At 45.0% G+C, this 22,527-nt stretch overlaps 1 protein-coding gene across 2 annotated transcripts in view; it reads left to right on the forward strand.

Annotated features, from left to right (window-relative positions):
- The window catches only part of SEL1L3 (SEL1L family member 3), a 108,289-nt gene that overhangs the window by 47,745 nt on the left and 38,017 nt on the right, over positions 1 to 22,527 (forward strand). For both annotated transcript variants that reach the window (XM_086406244.1, XM_086406246.1), the window contains exons 10-12: positions 11,596 to 11,807; positions 13,310 to 13,489; positions 22,076 to 22,195. In XM_086406244.1, the coding sequence (XP_086262370.1) occupies positions 11,596 to 11,807; positions 13,310 to 13,489; positions 22,076 to 22,195 (512 nt within the window). The remainder of the gene's footprint in view (positions 1 to 11,595; positions 11,808 to 13,309; positions 13,490 to 22,075; positions 22,196 to 22,527) is intronic.

Consider the following 22,527-nt stretch of genomic DNA (forward strand, 5'->3'; position numbering starts at 1 on the left):
AAAAGCAAAGAGCCGACAGCCAGACCTGACCCCCAAATGTGGTTGCTCTGGCATACACATTGTTGTCAATTTTTAAAAAATTAGTTACCAGTTTCTAAAAACATATAAAAACACAGATTTCTAGCTTTTGTCAAAATATCCAAAGATCTGGTGATGCTGGGCCTCAATTCCTGAGTGGCAGCAAGCTCAGAGGTGAGTGGTTGGCACAGACAGGTTTTGTCCATCTGCAGCCCCTCCTGCCTCTAGTTGAGCACTTCCTGTCTAACTCCGTCATAGATCTCACCTGCCTGGGCCCTTGGGCACTTGAACTTGAGACCCCCTGACTTGAAGTATTTTCAAGCAGCTTCCAGGAGTCTGTGTGTATTTCTCAAATGTGGCCAGCTTAAGTCCATTGCCATTATGGTTTGCATAGTAATTAAGTACACACTGTTAAACTCTGAGGGATCAGGAAACAGTGTCTGTTGGGAAGAGGAGAGAAGCTGGAGGTGTGCAGCCTGGGGAAGGAAATGATAAGGAGGGTAATGAGAACTATTTTAGCGACTGGTGAGAGCCTGTGGTGTTCCTAGGTGTACGATCAGATCCTTGAGGCAAGGCAATGCAGAAACTGATTTCTGCTTCGCTTAAAAACTTTCTAAAAATGGGAGCGTCCAGTGGAATAGATTCTCTTTGCAGATAGTGACTCACCCTCACCCCATCTTGAAAGAATTCAAACCATAAAAGATATTTCATCTTTGGTTCATTTGATATTTGCTGAGTGACTGCTCAGTTACTTGGCTAGACTGCAGAGTTAAGTAAAATAATTCAAGGTTTCTGCCTGTGAAGGACGGACTTGAAAGCAAAGAAAAATTGTAATGTATTTTTAAAAATAAAAGCTATGGGAGTAATTGGCAACTGCACAAAGGGAGTGGTCAGTTCTACTTAGAAGTCTAGGGTGTTCAGGGTAGGCTTCCTGGAGAAAGTGACACTGGGATTGATTTTTTCCCTAATTTTATTTATTAATATTTATTTTTGGCCGTGCTGGGTCTTCGTTGCTGCACAAGCTTTTCTCTAGTTGTGGTGACTGGGGGCTACTCTCTAGATGCAGTGTGCAGGCTTCTCCTTGGCAGTGGCTTCTCTTGTTGCAGAGCATGGGCTCTAGAGCACACAGGCTTCATGGGTGCGACGCCCAGGCTCCAGAGTGCAGGCTCAGCAGTTGTGGTGCATAGGCTTAGTTGCTCCGGGGCTTGTGGAATCTTCCTGGATCAGGGATCAAACCCATGTCTCCCGCATTGTCAGGTGGATTCTTTACTACTGAGCCACCAGGGGAGCCCCTGGATCCAATTTTAACTTAGTACTTTCTAGCTGTGTGATCTTAGGCAAGCCACTTCATTTCTCTGAGCCTTAGTTTCCTCATCTGCAAAATGGGGATGACAAACAGGAGTCTGTCTCCGCTAGTGTTTGCTGGTTTAAATGAATTTATACTTAGAGTATTGGCACTTAGTAAACGCTACGTATACAGCATTTCTTAATCTTGGCACTGCGGATGTTCGGGACTGGATAATTCTTTGTTGTGAAGGGTCCGCCCTGTGCATTATAGGATGATTAGCTGCATTTCTGATCTCTACCCACTAGATATCAGTGGCACTCTGTCTCCTCCCATGCCCCCGCCCCCCTCCTCAAGTGTAACAACCAAAAATGTCTCCAGACATTGCCAAGTGTCCCCCAGGAGGCCAAACTGCCCCCAGTTGAGAGTCATTGCTGCTGTGTACGTGTTAATCCGTTATTACCCGGTCTTCATGGGTCTTCTGGGAGATGGTGGAGTTGCCCCCCGAGTTGGGTGCACAGAAGAAGGAGATGCATGTTGGAAGGTGTAGGCTAAATGGCGAAGACAACATCCACCTGAAAACTAGTTTCATGAGATTTTGGATATGTTTAAATATAGTTTTGCTGATTGGGAGCAGGAATGAATCATTTTTCACAAAACATTCTTTTTAAAGCAAATACTCTCAATAAAGAATGTTTTTGTGTTATTTTTACAGCTCAGAAGTTTCGTTTAAAGAATGTGAAATGATTTTATCCTCCGTGGAGGCCTAGAAAGGGAGCTCATTAAAAACCCAAATCATGAGCCCCTGAACCTTGAGACTTGATGGGCTGCGGTGCTGGGGAGCTGCCACGTGGCAGCTCAGAAACGCGTGCAGCTGCCCCATGCCTGGGGGGAGAGGGGGCACAAAGCTGGGTTTGCCGCTTCGAGCCTCACTGCTGGTGCCCAGCCAGCCAGGTGGGTCCTGCTGGTGCCAAGTCTGCTTACATCAACACCAGTGAGCATACCCTGAGGGGCCTCTGCCTCCCCAGGCACGGGGCCACCTGCATCCCGCCTCTCCCTGCCACTTCCTGAGGCGCAGGAGCAAGTGGGACAAGGATGGGGGCAGATAGGGCAGGCAGATCTCCAGAACCAACCTCAGACCCCCGTTCTGTCAGCCCCTGTACGTCTAGCTTACGTTGTCCCGTCTGTGGGAACTGGGAGCCGTCTGCAAAGGTAGGGCCTACACCCCTCCTTAAAATTCATCTCTGCCTGGCACCCTGCCCTTACTTGGGGCAATTATAGTTAACGAGATACTCTGCCTGCCTAATCCTAGAGAGAGACTGGTGTCACACATTGTGCCCAGTTTCTAACAATCCTGAGACAATGAAGAAAATTTGATGTTGTAAGTTGAGGGTAAAAAAAAATAATAATTAAAGATTATTTGCATATCTTTACTCTGGCCGTATAGGAAGAAAAGTAGTCAGACTGGTGTGACTATGTTTCTCTTCCCACTTCCTCACATACCTTTTCTCCCAAGTTTATCCTGCTGTGGTTATCTAGCTGGCTTTGGAGTGCTTTGGACAACTCCAGTCAAGAGGACCTATGTTTGTATCATGTCTTCGGCTGTCAGCCTGAGCTGTGTCGTCCTGTTGACAAATAGACTTTTCTAGAATATCCTCATGAGATTGCATTTCTCATATCTGAGATAAGCTACAAGAACAGACTCAAGGATCAGATGTTGACTGCTCAAAATTCTTGATGTAGGAACCAGGCAGGTGCAGTAGCACAGACAAAGGAATGCAACTGTGTGAATAACTTAAGTCACTTGTATCACAACCTTCCATTCATTCATTCCCTAGACAAGTACTGACCAAGTGGCGCTCATGAGCCAGGATAGAACAACGATGGGGCCATGTTTTGAGTGAGAGTGACTTAGGTTAAATGCAAAGAAAAACAGCAGCTCCCATAGTTCCCACAAATAGAATTAATTGGTGGAATTATTTTTTTCCTGGCGTTAAAAAATACATATGACAGCAACAGACAATGGCCTGCAATTGCTCATTCTTTGTGACAGACTCACCATTTTCTTGGCAGCATTGCCTCACATACACCGCCAACTCCATTGCCAGGCTGCTGTACGTGCACACTTCAGATGTGAGTGTATCCCCCCACACCGACACCATATGATTTTAGATGGATCATCACCTCAAAGGAGCCATGGGAACAGTTCATGGGGTACAGAGCTGGGAGCTTGTGCTTCCTCACAATCAGTTGGAGTGTCCTCTGCTTTCTGTCCAGGGAGGTCAGGAGTGGTCACCACCTCCTAGCTGTTCCCAAAAGATTGAGCTCTACTTTTCTACTACAGAAGAGAAAATCAAGTATTCACACTATCATTCTTTAAGGACTGTAATTAAAAAATTTTTATGGTAAAATGCACATAATTTAAAATTCCCCGTCATCACCATTTTTAAGTGTAAGGGCTTCCCTCGTAGCTCAGTTGGTAGAGAATCTGCCTGCAATGCAGGACATCCAGGTTCGATCCATGGGTTGGGAAGATCCCATGGAGAAGGAAATGGCAACCCACTCCAGTATTCTTGCCTGGAGAATGCCATGGACAGAGGAGCCTGGCAGGCTACAGTCCATGGGGTCATAAGAGTTGGACACGACTTAGCAACTAAACAGCCACCACCATCAGTAGTGTTAAGTACGTTCACATTGTTGCACAAAAGATTCTAGAACTTTCTCATCTTGCAAAACTGAAACTGTGTACTCATTTAGAGGGGCTTCCCTAGTAGCTCAGACAGTAACGAATCTGCCTGCAATGCAAGAGACCTGGGTTTGATCCCTGGGTTGGGAAGATTCCCCTGGAGAAGGGAATGGCAACCCACTCCAGTGTTCTTGTCTGGAGAATTCCATGGACAAAGGAGCCTGGCGGGCTACAGTCCATGGGGTCGCAAAGAGTCAGACATGACTGAGCGACGAACACTACTCGTATACTCCTTTAGACCACAGTTCCCCACCCCGCCCCCTGGTGGCCACCGTTCTGCTTTCTTTGCCCATGCATTTGATTCTTCGAGACCACATATGAGTGGAATCATACAGTATTTGTTCTCGTGTGACTGGCTTATCTCACTTAACATAAAATCCTCAAGGTTTGCCCATGCTGTGGCCTCTGTCAGAATAGCCTTCCTGTTTAAGGCTGAATAATATTCTATTGCATGTCTAGATCACATTTTTTTCATTCATTCATCTGTGGATGGACACTTGGGTTGCTTCTCCCAACCCAAAAAAGTGCACTATTTTAAACAGTGCTGCTTTGAATGTAATGTACAAGTATCTCTTGAGGACTTGGCTTTCAATCCTTTAGGCTGTATACTGAGAGGTGGGCTTGCTGGATCATATGATGATTCTACATTTAACCTTTCGAGGAACCATTATCCTGTTTTCCGTAAGGGCTGCACCATCTTACAATCCTGTCAACAGTGTACAAGGATTCCAATTTTTCCATGTTCTCACCAACACTTGTGATTCTCTGGGGTTTTGATGGTAGCCATTTTCATAGGTGTGAGGTATAATTTGTAATTTATTTGCTAGGGTAAGTCTAGTTTCATAGGAATGAAGAATGCAATACTCTCATAAAGTGATGGTGTCTATGAAAGAGATCCATGGACAGAAAGGTAACTTATGGACCTAAGAGACAGAGTCGCCCACGTAAAGCTCATCTCATCTGCCTTGAGACACGTGCCCTTGATCCTCTGTGTGTCTCCATTACTTGCTTGACTGCAAGCTTGTCCAGGGTGATGCGAGAGGTGTAAGTATCCCACTGACACTTCCAATTACTTCGCAGGGTGTGCAATGATGCTGGACATAGGTTAGCTGCTTAGTTATCAGTCCTTCTTCCACATGACCTGATAGAGTGCATTTCTGCACCAGTCCCCACAAAGAACACATCTCAGCCACCTGTGCTCCTCAGCTTGCCTGCCTTGCAAGAAGGCTTCAAGTTCCAACACAAACAGCCTCTTCACATCATCGTTCCTGTCCCCTAAGGCAGTCGGCTCCATCTCCCCCACCCTCCTTGCCATTGTGTAGGTTTTCCCTTATCAGTACCCATCTTACCAAGTTACAATATTGACTTGCCTGTCTAGTTCCACAGCAGCACTCAGATGTCTTCAAATCTAGGCTTTCTTTGAAGACCCTCAGTAAGTATTTGTTGAGTCACTAAACGCACTCCAAATTAATAAGTGATCTCATTGTAAGTACTAAAAACATCTCTTAGGGGTGTGAGAGAACAGGGAGTTTGACTTCCAGGAGATGCAAGTTCAAAGCCAAGCCATTATAGCAATCCGGACTGATGGAGTCTATGGCTTATTTGCCTTTTCTCTACATTTTTCTTATTTCTCTCACACATTTTTAGTCTGCTTCCCCCTCAGGAGGTGACATCCTGGCCCTGAAAACACTGCCCTGTTTCCCAGGTCAGACAGAATGCTGTCTTCCAACTCTTGCCTGTCAGCACAAGTAGACCAGTATCCTTCTTAGACTATGCACATGCATTGCAAAAGAATACCCGAAATACAGCCCTCAGGGGTCTTGCCTCCATATATCTGTAACCTCGTTGCTCAGGTAATACAGGTGCCTGGATATGAAACTGCCCGAAGGTTCATGCAGACCCAACTTGGCACCCGTGTACTGAGAACCTCCCAGCATGGCGCTGGGCCCTGGGGTGACTGTAATGAGAAGCGTAGACCCACCCACACACTGCTGTCTGCCAAGTGCCAGGGGGTGTGGAGGTGGGAGTCTTCTTACATGGTGACAGCTGATGTGCTAACCTGATATAAAATGCAGCTATCCCCACTGGTAGTTCCCCCTCTGAAGCAGCACAGGACTTGTTCCTCACCTCCTGGAGTCAGCATGCCTTTGAGTTAAGATGGCAGTGCTCCTGGGGCACCCAGCTGCGATGCATACAGATGTAGCAGCCAACCCTTTCCACCTCCCGGCATTCCTGGGCCACTGCTCTGCATCCCCATTCCCTCGTGTGGTCTGGGAATGCTCCTGTGCTATTCTGTCCTGAAGTCCAGGCTCTGGGGGACATCCGACCAAGACCCCATGTTCAAGACTTCAGGGGGACCATTCTAATTGCTCTGTGCTGTTTTCTGGGGAAGCTCCAATTCTCTGGGAAAATGGCTCTTGTCAGAGCATAGAATCACCTATTAGCTGTTTCTAATGCTAGGCTGGTAGTATTTCAGTGTGCACACCTTTTCATCCTTGAAGAGGTATGCTGGCTACTTCTTTCATTCTCCTCTCACACCTTTCTTGACAAAACGGAACCCTTTGAATTCAGAAACCCTTTGAATGGGGCTCTGGAATCAGGGAAGAGAGATGGTGGGGACTGGCTGGTAAGAGGCTGCCGGGATGGCAGAGCCAGGTGAGGGCTCTGGGTCAGAGAACTGCTCATGGTAGGAAGGAGTGAGGAAGGACACAAGGCCTAGGTGCAGGGGACTCCCCGGCCAGGGAGGGCCAGGTGAGCGGCCAGCACGCCCTCCAGACATATGCCCCGAGGCCAGAACTGGTGACTCCCTTTCTTCTTTTCATGCCAGAATGGGCACCCCTGAGGCCTCAAGAGCTGGTGACTGTGGCTACATAGAGGCTGAGTTCTGCCTCAGGGGGCCTCCTTGGTCCTCAGAGGGAGGCCGGGTCTGAGGCTGGGCTCACATCCTGGGGCTGACGCCATCTGCATTGTTCCTGCAGGACCACTGCCTGGCGCCTGCCCCAGGCTTCAGAGTGGAGTGCAGGAGACACGGTTCCTCCTTCCAATGTGCAGAGGGGTGCTGGCTGCACTGACGGCACTCTAGCTTGTTCCTGAAAGTGTCAGTCACTCAGTCGTGTCTGACTCTTTGCAACCTCATTGACTGTAGCCCCTCAGACTCCTCTGTCCATGGGGATTCTCCAGGCAGGAATACCGGAGTGGGTTGCCATGCCCTTCTCCAGGGGATCTTCTCGACCCAGGGATCAAACCCGCATCTCCCACCTTGCAGGCAGATTCTTTACTGTCTGAGCTACCAGGGAAGCCCCCCAACTCTTCATATTTTTGCAGTGTTTATTTGGAGACTAAAAAGCAGAGCATGAAAAGAGTAGAAACACAATGGTGTTATTTAGCAATTCCAGGATACTCTGGAATTTAAGAGCTATCTTTGCTGTTTTTCATTAAAGGGCCCCTATCTTATTTTTTTAATTCAAGGAATTATACATTATAGTTTTAAAAAAATACACACAGAGAAAGAGATAAAAAGAAGGAAGGAGTGGGGAGAAGAGGAGGGAGGAAGAGAAATAACATGTATAAAGTCAGAAAATCTACACAGGACAGAAAAGTACAAATAGTTTATTTCGGGGAGAGAAATAAGCCACCTCTTTGAGCCTCAGGAACCCTGTGGGGCTCATCAAATGCAAATGCAAATGAGAGATGTGCTATTAAAAAAAAAAAAACTAGTAAAACTTGGTGAAGATCTGTCCTTTTCTGGTTAAATGATATGTTCTCCTTCCATGTTTTTCCCCCCTTTTCAAACTTTTATGGATACATTATAGCTTTCAGAAGGTTGAAATAAAAAATGACTTTCTTAATGTGTCTTTTTCCCCTCAGAAGGAATAAATAAGCCTGCCTTTTTCTCCCAAATTTTCCATCAGATGTGGCTTCAGCTCCTTCAGTAGGCGGCTACTTTCTCGTTTTCTGCTTTTTGCCTCTTTTAATGACGAGTGCACAAATGGTGACCTTATGGTATTGCTGGAAAAAAGAAAAAAGAGCAAAATAAACAATACTGTGCTCCCGGGAAGAGAGTGAGAGTTAATTAACGGTGGCGGTGGCTTTTGTTTCCTTAGCCTCTCTTGTAGGAAGAAAGAAAAATGGGAAAGTGGCTCCACTTGTATTTTGTTTGTTTGTTTTTCATTACTCCATTAATCTCCATAAACAAGGCATGTTTTTTAGTTACAGATCCACTAGAAAAAATGCATATGCTAAACCAGATGGGTGAAATTAACAGTCTCATTAAATGTATTTTTAGATAGCCGGTTTTACAATATCACCAGTGACATCAGAGCTTTGATTTTGTGCCACATTTGAAATGCAAACTTTAAAAAATGTGCAAAATGAGCAGTTTTCCTTTAGATGTATTATTATTTTATTATTATATCCACAAGAGCAGAAAACTGTCTAGATTCTTTTGTAGAGAAAGCACCGATTGGTAATGTTTGGGGGGAGTTAAGAATTTTAATAGGTAAAAGAAATAATGAAGGCTTTTCCACCTGCCTTCGTTTCAGTCTGCTTTTTTTTTTTTTCTGTGTGTGCACTTGCTGAGGATTTGAACTTTGTGAAGGTTCTCCCTCCTGATTGTTATTCTCCAGCAATCCGTGCTTCTGGGACAATCCTGCAAATGATTTCTGGGGTTCTGTGCCAGATGTCAGCAGGGCAAGTGTTTCATTTGGAGCTTCATTTAGTTTGGAGTCTCTTCTCTCCTTTGAGTCCCCAAAGCCCATGTCCGTGGGTACTCAGGCAAAACTCATCATCTTAGTTATGTGTTTGGCAAAGCAGGTAAGGCCAGAATGAATCGTTAACAAAATGGTAATATTGCTTTGCTCTGAGTGTGCACAAAGGGGCATTGGAGATGAGCATGTATTTAAAAGTAAATGTAAGAGCAAGTAGGGGTAGGGTTTATTTTGCAACTCCAGCTGAGTGCTGCAGTACACACTGAATCACTGCAGTAGGTTCTCCCACTGTCTAATGGTTGGACAGGATGGAATTCTGTCAGCTCTGCAGAGGGAAAATTCAAAAGAAGAGCCCCAGACTCCTGGTGGAAAAGGGGGTTATTATTCAGATCCATCCCAACAGATGAGCAGAGGAAAATGTTCAAGGACGTTCACTGGCATGTTGTTGGTTATAGCCAAACCACTGGAAGCAAACCAAGAGGCTAAAAATAGGAAACTGGTTGGAAGAACAGCACTGCTATAGACTGCAATACTATTAAAAGTTTAGGAAGAAGAATAAGCTTCTGACTGCTGTGGACAGGTATTTGTGGTATGCTGTTAATTTAAAAAGAAAGTTGACAGATAAGCATAGGGAAGTAGACTCAATATCTTGTAATAACCTATAATGGAAAAGAATCTGAACAAGAATATGTATGAGTCATTTTGTTCTACAGCTGATACTAACAGAATGTTAAACTAATTTCAATGAAAATATTCATAAGGGAAAAAAGTTGAGAGTTTGAATCTATAGGAGCTTTTCAGAAGGAAAATATGTATGTATATAGGCAGATAGATGTATAATGAATTATCTATGATGAGGAAAAGTCTAGAAGTACATACACCAAACTTTCAATAGTTTTCCTTCACAATTAAAGAACGATTGGGAAAGAGGGGACTTTTTATTTTATATAAACCTACATTGTTTGAGTCTTTTTTTTTTTTTAATAATAAGCAGCTATTTCTTTAGGAATTTAAAAAAAATACAGAAGGATGAGCAAAGTCCACTTGTTCAGTGAGGTGGTTCTTTCAGCACTTACCTCTTGGGATGGAGAGAGTAAAAGCAGATCCAAGGTGCTGCCTCTGAACAAGTTGAAGAGGGTGAGGGTGAGGAGTTTCAGGAGCCAGGAGATAGGACTACCTTAGTGCTGAGTGGAGGTGGAGGGTGGGTACCTTTCCCACAGTTTAGCAAGTGAAGGCACGTGCCTCCCTGACAGGGGCAGCCAACTGCCTATGTGCTCAAAGGGATAGGCACCATCTCATAATCAATGGCGTGGGTCTCACAGTTTCATCCGTTGGATTCTGCTGGCTTCTGTGATGCCAAGGCAGAGGCATCAACCTCTGCCAATGGCCTGCCCTTCAGTCCAATCTCAAATCCTTCAGCAAGAGGTTTCCCACATTGGAAACTTATCTCTGTTCATGCCTTTTGTGAATTTTTTGTGAAAGTCGCTCAGTCGTGTGTGACTGTTTGCAACCCCATGGACTCTACAGTCCATGGAATTCTCCAGGCCAGAATACTGGAGTGGGTGGCCTTTCCCTTCTCCAGGGGATCTTCCCAACCCAGAGGTCAAACCCAGGTCTCCCGCATTACTTTGGTGGAGTGCTGATAGAATGAGTCTCTCGTTGCCTCCTGGAAGTTGTTAGTAACATTTTAATGTGGGATAGATTGAAGAAGATCAAAGAAAACTGTTGGACATAATTCTCAGGGGAGAAAATTTTCATTTTAAATAAGTTGACTGCATCTCTTTAAATGGAAGTAGTACCTGTGCAATCCTATGTGGCTTTTTGTAACACAGCATCCAGTAGATACACAGAGTAGAACTGTAAACATTCGCTAGCTGATTAATAAATGAGAGATGAATAATGTAGATAGACTTTAAGGGACTGTGACAGATTATAAGGCCTTATAACTTGCCCATTTGGACTTAATTTATCAATTTATGGGAGGATTAGGTGAAAGGAAGCGCCATAGCTTAAAGCGATTGTATAGAGAGATCTCTACCCACGGCAGTAAGGTACTTATTAAGATACCTGGTTGCCTATTATCAGGAAGAAGCTGAAGCGCAGTGAATAGGAATCTTTTCCTGTGACCTACCAAGCTGGATTCTAGGCTTGGCTCAGCCACTTGCCAGCTTTTGTAACTTTAGACAAGTTAGTTGACTTCTCCAGACTTCAGTCTCCTCATCTGAAAAATGAAGACCCTAATTAAGTACCTACCTCCTAAAATTGTTTGGCTTACATGACATAATTTGCATAAGGGATTCAACCCAGTATTGGGCATTTCATAAGCCTTCAATAAAAGTTGACATTCTTTTTGTTGTATTTAGAAACCCACAAGGAAAACCGGAGGCAAAAGATGATAAGAAGGCATCTCAAAATAAGGTTCTTGTGCTCAACTTTTTACAGCAGCACCTAGGATCTATTTCTGAGATAAAACACACTCTCCTTCAGAGTCTTAGAGGGGAAAAAAAATCTCTCTGGCAGTTTCGGTGGTCCTAACTTGGTGTGAGTTACACTGAGTAGATTATTCTCTTGAGGCATTCTCTCAGCTGTAGAAAGCACATCCTCTCCCCCAGGATACTAGGCTGTCATTTAGTGCCAAAGGAAAAGCTATTTACAGAATGACACCCTGGCATCCCCAACGGGTTTGATTTACTTCCCGGGAAGGTGGTATATTTCAAGGCACTGCAGGACCAGAAATATTAATAACTCAGGTGATTTAATTGGCTCTTCCCAATTCTTTTTAAAGCCATGTCGATCCCATGGTAGTTAATTGTGTGTGCTGTGAATTGTGTTATTTACAGTGCCGAGGAACCAAAATGAATCTGTATTAGACATCGGTGGGCGGATATTCGAGAAGGCTGTAAAGAGACTCTCCAGTGTTGATGGCCTTCACCAAATTAGCTCCATCGTCCCCTTTCTGATGGATGCCAGCTGCTGTGGATACCATAAAGCATCCTACTACCTCGCAGTCTTTTATGAAACTGGATTAACTGTACCTCGGGATCAGCTGCAGGTAGAGTATTTCATGCATCGCAGGAATATCCGTCACCTAGATTGTATTTGCAGGGTAAGGCTCTCGTGCCCCAGGTGGAACTGGACATGTTCATGCTCCCTGGAGTCTTTTAAAATCTTTACACTCAAGAAAAACAGCTTAGGGCTGTCTAAATACGGGATCCTCTGCTGGCAGTGAATGAAGAAGTGCACTTTATCCATTTCTGGACACAGCATGGGGATACGATTGATATACTCAGGAATAGTTTGTGCAGGGCTTATCAAAATCCTAGTCCTTCAAGAACAGGTGCCTCTTACCCAATTCTTGTAACTATTCTGGCTGTGGACCCATCATCCCATACGACTTTTTAGCTTAGTGGAATCATTTAGACCTCTAAGCAAAGAATTGTCACATTCAGCCTTCTACCATTAAACAGGAGAAGGAAATGGCAATCCACTCCAGTATTCTTGCCTGGAGAATTCCATGGACAGAGGAGCCTGGAGGGCTACAGTCTATGGGGTGACAAAGAGAGTTGGACACGACTGAGCGAACTGCACACCATTAAAACAAAAGTCATACTAGACTGTTTTGTTTATGGTGTTGAATCCAAATTTCATATGCAACTTGCTTAACATCTGGAATTGCACTTTTATAAGTGCTGCTAAATAATCCCTGATCACAGAGTTTTTGTATTTGCACCCAGGATTGTTTATCCTGGATTTGAAGACACTCAGACTGTTTAGACCCTCCCAGGTGGCTCCACGTTTCTTTCACTTGATTTCTTTATGTGCGTCTCTGGCTGTAGCAGCTCATGACTGATGGCGTGCTTTCCTAAGTCCCTGAGGCAGTTCCCATTGAGTGTATAGAGTAGAAGACTTGAGCCCTGTTTCTGCCACAAAACGACTGGTTGACCAAAGACATATGACTTCAACTTTCTGAGCCTCTATTTCCTTCACTCTGAAATGAGGTGGTTGGACCAGTCGATCTCTAAGGACCCTTCCCAACACTAACATTCTGAGAATGTGAAGTTGGAATGTGGCCCACCATTCAGATCATCGGGCACAGATGATGTAGCTGAAGTGATGTAGCCAGCATCCTTAGAACAGTTGGTGGATACACGAAGAGATGCTGTGAGATAAGTCAGGGGAAGACCCTGTCTTCACTGAGGGAAGAACAAAGGAATTTTCAGCTATTAGACTTTGAGGACAGATAATCACGAGAAAGCTCTTGTGACTTTTCTGAAATTTTTCATGTTTTTTGTTTTTTGGCCATGCAGTGTGGCACGCAGGATCTTAGTTCCCCAACCAGGGATAGAGCCCATGCACCCTGCTTTGGGAGTACAGAGTCTTAACTACTGGACCACCAAGGAAGTCCTATCTGAAGTTTTTCTTAAAAGGCGTATTAACTTCTTTCCAGAATGACTAAGCTCATATTATAGGGGTGGGTCCAGATGACCTTTCTGTGTTAGAATTTTACCACCCTTTTCTGTAATCTTGTGAACACTGTCCGTTTCTTTCTAACAGGGCATGTTGTATAGTTTGGTTGGAGGCCAGGGCAGTGAAAGGCTGTCTTCGATGAATCTTGGGTACAAGCATTACCAGGGTATTGATAACTACCCCCTGGACTGGGAGTTGTCCTATGCCTACTACAGCAATATCGCCACCAAGACACCCCTTGACCAGCACACGCTCCAAGGAGATCAGGTACAAGAGAGGAATGGGTGGGAGTGGTTATGGCCCTGCCTACTAGGGCTTCCTGAACAATTTTACAAAGTGTCTGCCTCTGTGGCTGGTTTATTCACTGGCCTTCAGAGTGCAAGCATAATCCCATGCAAAGAGAAGCCCTCTCATAATCTCCAATTCATATTTCCTCACTGTGCTCTCAGGCTGAATGCAGCGACCATCCTACATCTGTGCATGAGGAGCTTTTCATGAGTGGGAAGACTGGTAAGGGGAGGGGAGATACAGCCCTGGACAGGCTCTGATTTTGAAAACCATGTATACCAGAAACAGAGACATTTTGTCTTTGTTCCAAAAGCATGTGACTTGGAAGGATCTGGAGATGTCAGGGGAGATTGAGTCAAATTAAGCAGGGGCAGTAAGCCAAGGGCTGCTATCAACACGTCACAAGCAGCAGGGTTGCAGAGTCTACATATAAGAGAGTTCCATCCCTCCCTATGTTCCTGCTGCCCAGCGCCTCGAGAAGCGTCTGCCCATCACATGAGCCACAGGGCTCCAGGTGACTGACAGCAGGCAATCCATCCTGGATTAAGGACTGGATGAGGGGCACTGACTCCAGCCTCTCATTTTGCAGGCTCACGTATCTTTTTGACTCATTAGGCAAAGAAATCAGTGGCTAATATCTGCCTTCAAAACATGATGCGTTACACTGGACCAACTGATGGTTTGTTTCAGGAACTGTGAATAAAAGTCTGGAGGTAAAGGTGATGCGTGCATGCACTGTCTATTCAGTTGTGTCCGATTCTTTGCGACCTTATGGACTATAGCCCGCCAAGCTTCTCTGTCCATGGGATTCTTCAGGCAAGAGTATTGCAGTGGGTTGCCATGCCCTCCTCCAGGGGATCTTCTAGACCCAGGGATCAAACCCATATCTCTTTACATCTCCTGCATTGGCAGACAGGTTCTTTACCACTGGTGCCACCAGGGAAGCCCAAGTAAAGGTGACAGTGTAAGAATAAAAAGAAAGCTGCCTTTAGATGATGTAGATTTGCATCCAGCAGGAGTAGATTGTGACGTGGCTGGCCTCTCGGCTTGTATTTTTCATAGCACTTCAGCTAGTTAAGTTGAGAAATGCAAGTAGACTGTACCAGGGGTTGACAATGTTTTTCTGTATAAGGCCAGATAGTAAATATTTTAAGCTCTGATTTTATAGTCACTGTTTCAGCTACTCAGCTTCTGCCAAAGATAGTATATAAACCACTGGGGTGCCTGGGTTTGTGCAACCAGGGACAGGAGGTTGCTGCATGATCAGATCTGGCTCTGGTTGAAGCCATAAGCTCTTGATTTTCACCTTATGCTTGGTGAGCCTGGGAGATGGGTCAGGCTCGTGGAATCTTAGACAGAGCAGGCTAACTGGGAACCAGACCACTTACTGTTCCCTGTGCTGCTCCTGCATTACATTTAGAAACCCCCAGTGCAGGAAATGTGTGCTTTGATGATTGGGAATGAATGGTTTCTGGAAAAGAAACCTACAGTGGCCACTGTAGAGTTATGAAATAAATGACTCAGAGATACATGCTGTCAGTGAACATTAAACATGAATCAAGCTATGAAGTACCCAAAGGCTGTCTGTATAGACATTCTAATTCCTTTAGAAGATAATGATTTCTCCTGAATAAACTTGTATTCTCTCCGCATACATAGGCTATGGGCAAAATTTGACCTCAGTTTGACAGGAATTTTTAAGTTTATTCATTTATAAAGTTTTTAAAGAATTATTCTGGAAACACATTCATAAAAAAATCAGACCACCAAATAATATTGTTATTGTTCTGCTAAGCTTGAATGTGTTAATAATGTCCTGTACATATATACTTTTAGGAATTCTAATGCAGCATAAATGAGCAAGGGGAGATGGTATGTTGCTAACAAGCTCCTTTTCTTTTGAAGATTTGGCCCATGAAGTGTTATGATTATGAAAGAAAATGTTTAATTGGTCAGAACCAGAGAAGATGAATAGAGAAGATCCATCTTGCAGCTGGAAAGTCGTGTGATTAAGAATCACAGATACGAATTATACAGTTAGTTGTATCATAGCTCATTTTCTTCAGAGTGTGTAATTAATGGCTTCTTGAGAATTTTAGCAGGTGTCATACGTCGATTTAAATATCCTTTTGTTGAGAGATCTATTAATTCACCGGCAGCACATAACAAGGGGCTTCTCAGGTGGCACGGTGGTAAAGGATCCTCCTGCTGATGCAGGAGACACAAGAGACAAGGGTTCAATCCCTGGGTCGGGAAGATCCCCTGGAGAAGGAGATGGCAACCCACTCCAGGATCCTTGCCTGGAAAACTCCGTGGACAGAGGGGCCTGGCAGGCCACAGTCCATGGGGCCACAGAGAGTCAGACATGACCAAGCACACCCACACACAGCACATAAAAAATGAAGAGATCTGGAAAGCCAGACCTCTAATTAACAAACCAAAGACCCATCAGTAACTTCTGTCTGGATTTTTGTTTCATTTTTTATGTAACTTGTGGTTCCCATCACTTCTATGTTAGTAACCTTGCTTCATGTCACTTTTATATGATTTAGAGGGATTCTACTTCAGGTCAAAGAGAAAGAAGATACTAGTTGTTTTTTGGTTTGTTTTTGTGGCTTAATCACAAATGAGTTCCTATCATCCTTTTCGCCCTTCAGAATTTGCTCTTCTGAAAGGTTTGGTCCTCAGTCTTTTGTGTCTACACCTTCTAGAGGGCCAGGGGTCTCACACATCCCTCCCTCCACATACTGACGACACAGAAATCTGACTCTCAGGCTGAGCTCTTTCTTACAAACCCCCATCTGCAAAAATAACATATCACAAAGGCAACACACCCTTTCCTCCTCTCTATTCCCCCAAACTCCTCAACCCGTGACACCCCTGTCCATGCCAGGAACTGGGGAGTCATCTTCAATCCCCCCATCATCCTAGCTGGGGTTATAATCCCCCCATCATCCTAGCTGGGGTTATAATCCCCAGCAGGTTTACACGCCAACTTCTCTCTGCTCCCACTCCTATCCAATATACAGCCACAGCCTACAACTGTCCTTTACATCTCTCTGCTGAGTGACTATGATGGCCTCCTCTTATGGACTGAGTATGGCTTGAATTGACCCCTAAGTCCATAGCTTGAAGCCCTCCCCACCAGTACCTCAGAACAGGGCCCTACATTAAGGAGACAGAACCTTTGAAGAGAGGAATACGTTCAACCATGAGGTGACCCTCATCCAGCATGACTGGTATCCTAATAAGAAGAGGAGGTTAAGATGAAACAGAGGGATGACCATGTGACGACACAAGTTAAGGAAAAGGGGCCTCAGAAGGAACTAAACCAGGACTTCACTGGCAGACTCTGAGCTTCCAATGCAGAGGGCACAGGTCTGATCCCTGGTCTGGGAACTAAGATCCCAAATGCCACGTGGCCAAAACAAACAAAAGAACTAAACCTGCCAGCCTCTTGATCTTGGACTTCCAGCCTCCAGAAGCATGAGGAAGTTAATTTCTGTGTTTTAAGCCGTGTCATCTGTGGCTTTTTGTTACGACAGCAGTTCTAGCAAATAAATGTACCCCCTAACTGGCCTTTCTGTCACCAGTTTTATCCCTTTCCATGTTCTTCCCATGGAGGCCAGAGGGGGCTGACAACAGGGGAAGTTCTCAACCTGGCTGCACCTCAAAGTCTCACGGGGGATCAGAGAACACCTCTGTGCTGGCTCCACCCCATAGTCTCATCAAATTGACAGGGTGGGGTCCAGGCGTATAGTTTGGGTATATATGTCTATGCACATGTGTATATTTAAAACTCCTTCAGATGGTAGTAACATGTAGTCAGTGCTGAGAAATACTGATCCGGAAGCACCAAGTCCAGCTCATCACTTGGCATAGGAGTCATTCCTTGATCAGGTTTCTCTCTGCTTCTCCAGTCTCAGCTCTCAGCAGTCCCTGCTTGGCCTGCCCACTCTGGAGATGCCAAGCTTTTGGTCACATCAGGCTGTCCATATCTCCTGACCCTGCCGGGTTTCCTCTGCCTGGCTTGCTTTCTCTATGCCCACCCCTCCTTTTCCCGTCTGCTGACCCTTCTTCCTCCTGGAACACTGGGCTCAGACATTACCTTCTCCTTGGATGTCCCCTTTGCCATGCACCTGGGCACCCAGGCACATCCATGCCCTCGCTCAATGATGGGTGCTGTGTACAGGATCTGAGGACTTGCTGCACCAGTAGACTGGGAGCCCCCCAAGACAAACACTTTGTCTGTTCACGTTGGTGATCCCAATGCCCAGCACTGTGCTTGAAATTTAGGTGGCGCTCCCTGTTGACTGACAGGATAGAATGCAGAGCAACCAGAAATGGACACAAAGTGACCACAGTGTTTTGTTGACTCTCTGGTACTTTTTCATGTGACCAGTGATCATTGTCGACAGCAAGCACCTAGGCACTTGGCTTTCAACTCTGCCTTCCTTGCAGTCAACACCCCTTACCCTTTTTGGGGAATCTTGGGTACTTGCTTCTGTGTCTACATCTTTACACTTGATATTCTTCCATTCTTACTTTAAAAATCCCTAAAATGTTAAATTTCAACAAAGAAAACTTAGATCCCCACATTGGGAGCCAAACATTGTAGCTGATTTTAAACACCCTAAAATCTGGGTTCCTCACAGTGACTCCTCCAGACCTGAAGGAAGTGGTGGTTTGGGTGTAGACTCAAATTGCCCTGCTGCTGAGTTCCCGGGAGTGCTGGCTGAGCCATTCTATTTCACGACTTCAGAGAACGTAGATGCGCTGGGAAATGGGGGGCCACTAACAGCATTTGCTCCCCAGGTTCAAAGTCCACTAAGTCCTTCACCCTCCTTACCCCTCCCTGCTCTCCGCTCTGTCCTGCCTGTCCTGTGATTGATAGCAGACAGCTGGCATGATGTAGCCTGAAAGTGAGCAAAGAGAAAGGTAGCAAAGCGTATGAAGAGTCTAGGGACAGTGTGGAGACTTCTCTGATGCTGGGTCCAGGGACGTCTGAGGATTGCAGAGTCTCTGGACACCAGACCTCCTCTCACCTGGTCAGCAGGTCTTAACCCTGCAGTATAGGCTATGAACTGCTCATCCTAGAGACCTTGATTTTATAACAGCACAAAAAGAACCCTTCCCCCCTCAGAATCCACAGAAGATCCCAGAACTGGTCAGTCTGGGACTCTGGACTCCTGCCAGCATCTCCCCAGCTCTGCCCCTAACCCTCACCCCCACCGGTCTTTCTCCACACCATAGCTTCATCCAGGATTGGTCACTTTCCCATCTGAAGCATCATTCCTTGTTCTCAAAAGGTTTGATGGATGAACAATCCGACACTGCTCCCTTTTAGGGATTGTTCCTTCATCACATGTCTTTGTAGATGGTTGACTTTCACAGAAGGCCTGGGTGTGTGGCTCTGACTGGTGCTGGTTGCCACTGTGGGGACCCCAGAGTTGTAAAGATGCAACCACCAGCCTGGGTGTGGCAGGCAATTGTGGTGTAGCTTCAAGGCCAGTTTGTCTGGATTCAGGTCCCAGGTCTGCTGTTCACAGGGTGTGAAATCTTGGATAACTTCACTCGCTTCTCTGTCTCTGCACAGTTTTTCACTAGTAAAGACTGCCATGACACTCTTCACCTCACAGAGTTGATAGCATGAATAAATTAATCCATCTGATGTATGCTGAGTGGAGCCCAACACACAACATGATGCTCTCAGATGTTTCCAGCCCTGACACTTCCTCCTCAGATCTGTCCCTTCCATCTTCAAAAGCATCAAACTCTCAGAAATTCATCCCCACAATGTAAGGCTCTGAGCTGTGCAAAACAGCAAACACCAACAGGAGGGCTAATATTCTAAACTGCTGTCAGCCTTTTACAAGGTATAATGAGTTCAGGACCTAAAACATGAGTTACATTCTGGAGAGCTTCCCATATGCCAGACGCTCTGCTAAGATCTTCACAAACAATCTCTTTCAATCCTCCTGCAACTTTGTGAGGTCAGTACAGGTATTGTTCCCATTTTACAAATGGGGCAACCAAGACTCGGAGAAGCCAAAGAACTTGCCCAAAGTCAAACAACAAGCAAGTGGTAGAGGCTAGATTTGAACCTGAGTGTTTGTAACTCTTTTGCACTATTAAAAATAAGGGCTAGTAGGTAGAGTGCTTTTGATATAGCAGATACCATGCTACACTTCATTTTTATCAATGCAGAAGCTAAGACTCAGATAAATAAAGTCAGTGGCCCAAGGCCTATAGGTAGTTAGTGGCGAGTCAGAATTCATATCCCCTGGGGGTGATGTGAAAGATCTGATGTCACCACCATGACACTATTAGATGGAATTCGTTATGTATAAGGGGAGACGATGAACCAGCCCCCCATCTGCTTTCTCCCAGATGCATAAGTCCTTCGCAGGGTGGTGAGGGTGGGTGAGGACTATCTCACAGCCAGCTGTCCTGGGTCTGATTCATTAGTTTGAAGAACTTAGGTAAGTTGCTTAACCGTTCTGGGCCTCATTTTCCACATATGTGAAATGGGGATATTGATAGGGACTGTCTTATGAGGTTGCAAAGATTCACTGAGTCAATCTGGACCAAGCACTTGGTCCGCACACACAGTCCTTGTTGGTGATTATGGTATGTTATCCCTGCCAGAGAGTGGCAGAAGCACCTAAGAGTATAAATTCTTGCAGCACAGCAACTCTGTCTTCATTGCTATGTCTTTCATTCAAGTATCATGACAAAGTTAAGAAGGAAAAAGCAAAATAGGAAAAAGCAAAATAAGGAAAAGAAGAAAATCAATCCCAAATCAAATACCCAACTCCCTAGTTGACCAAAAAAATCCTTATAGCTGAGAATTATATTATTTGAGCTGCCTGAGCTTCTGCCCGATTCCAGGCTCATCGCAGATGACAGAGTATCCCCTGGAGTCTGAGCTGAAGCTCCTACTTATTGGCCTTGCAGTTAGCGAAGAATGAGAGAGAGACCAGTGCCCAGACAGGATTCCAGGGCCTTCCCGCTAGAGGGCGACATTGTTGGGGAGCCTATCAGAGCCTGTCTTTGGAGACAGGTCAACCTGGCTTCCAAGGTCTGCTCTACAACATGACCATGAGCTCACAGTTTTACCCTGTGAGCCTCAGTTCTTTGCCTATCAATTGAGGGCAGTGATATTTGGGTCTCAGTCCTGCAATGAGGATTAAGTGAAAAAAATGTTTGTTAAACACCCTGCACATGGTTTCAATCAAAGGTGGCAGCATCATTATTCTACTTATTGCTATTTTCTGGGTGCTGTGCCAAGGTTAGACATCCAACAGGAATTGATACCTGTTGTGTTCTGAGTCCTAGCTCTGTCTCCAAGTCTGCCCTCTACTGCCGCTAAGAGGGACCTCTGGTTGCGTGTGGCCCCGGTGGATGATGGGGCTGCAGGCTAGAGCTTGTGAATCTGAGTCCTTTCCTCTCTCTCTCTTTTTAATTTTATATTGGAGTATAGTTGATTAACAATGTTGTGATAGTTTCAGGTGAACAGCAAAGGGACTCAGCCATACATAAACATGTACCCATTCCCCTCCAAACTCCCCTCCCATCCAGGCTGCGACATAACACTGAGCAGAGTTCTCTGTGCTATACAGTAGGGCCTTGTTGGTTATCCATTTTAAATACAGCAGTGTGTACACGTCTAAGTCCTTCCTTCGCTGACAAACAGAGGATCAGAAGGGAAATCAGGCTGAGCTTTTTGTTCTCTAAAGCTTCTTTCTCCCAGCCTCATCCAGAACCAATTTTTTCACCATCTGCTTGTGGCCTTGAAGCCCTTCCCAGGCCCTCTGGCACTAGATAGAATTCATCATGTATTAAATATAAGGGGAGACTGTGAAACAACAAGACAGTTTTTTGGATAAAGAGCCAAAATTTATACATAAAATGAGCCTTATTTTCTTCAAAGGAGGCAGATACCTGGGAGGCTGTTTGCAAATTTGAGGCATTTTGTGAACTTTCCCCTTGGGTTCCTCCTTGGAACCTCTGGTTCATCCTTGTGCATATACTCAAAAAGTTAATATGCCCTTCTCTTTTGAGAGCAGATTTCATTTTTGGAAATAGCCAAAAGATATTGGAGGCTGAGCCTGCTAAATAAAAAGGGTTAGTCATGCAGGATAATAATAAAGCATAATAATAAGATTATACTTAGAATTTATTGATTTACCTTTTTTGATGCCTTGTATAATCTGGCCCTAAAACTGATGGCACAGAGGGGGACTTCTGAACTAGCTTGAGCAAAGGAAGAGAAAGCAGAGTAAGCTTCAGCTTCCCAAGGCAAATGCTTTGACAGGAACAAAAATGCCCATTTAGATGCAAGGCGTGTGATCGACTCATTTAAAAAGAATGTGGTCTTATGGCATTGTGGACACACCTCATATTTCCATTATTTGTGAGTTTTTACTTGAATAATTGCTGGTTTAAGAATAATGGCATGTCTTTTGCATGCCCAAATTATTTGGATATTTTCATTCTCCCTTCTCCCCTTCCTTTCTTCCTCTCACCCTCCCTGCCTTCTTATATTCCTTCCTTCCATTTTAGGCATATGTTGAAACAATTAGACTAAAAGATGATGAAATACTCAAGGTACAAACCAAAGAAGATGGAGATGTCTTTATGTGGCTGAAGCATGAAGCTACTCGAGGCAATGCGGCAGCTCAGGTAACGATGTGGTCCACTGTCTTGGAAACTGTCTCAGCCCTGATGGACCAGGATACGCTGTGATAACAAGATATCCCAATCCTAGTGACTTAACACAGCACCAGTGTATTGCTGTTCACACTACTGGGGATGCTGGCAGGGGCTGTGCTCTCATAGTTCTTTAGGAGCCCACGCTAACAGAGGTGTCACCAAAATGTGCTTCCAAAGCTCTTGCCTCAGGGCCACCTGTGACATGTCACAGCTGGCTCCTAACACTTCTGCTCAGATGGGGCACTTCTCACATTTCACCGGCCAGAGCAAGTCAGTTGGTCATTCTTTTTAAATAATTTGAT

The sequence above is a fragment of the Bos grunniens genome, chromosome 6 (genome assembly GCF_055505025.1).
Source record: "Bos grunniens cultivar Pamir isolate PY7600 chromosome 6, Bosgru_T2T1.0, whole genome shotgun sequence".
NCBI classification, from domain to species: Eukaryota; Metazoa; Chordata; class Mammalia; order Artiodactyla; family Bovidae; genus Bos; species Bos grunniens.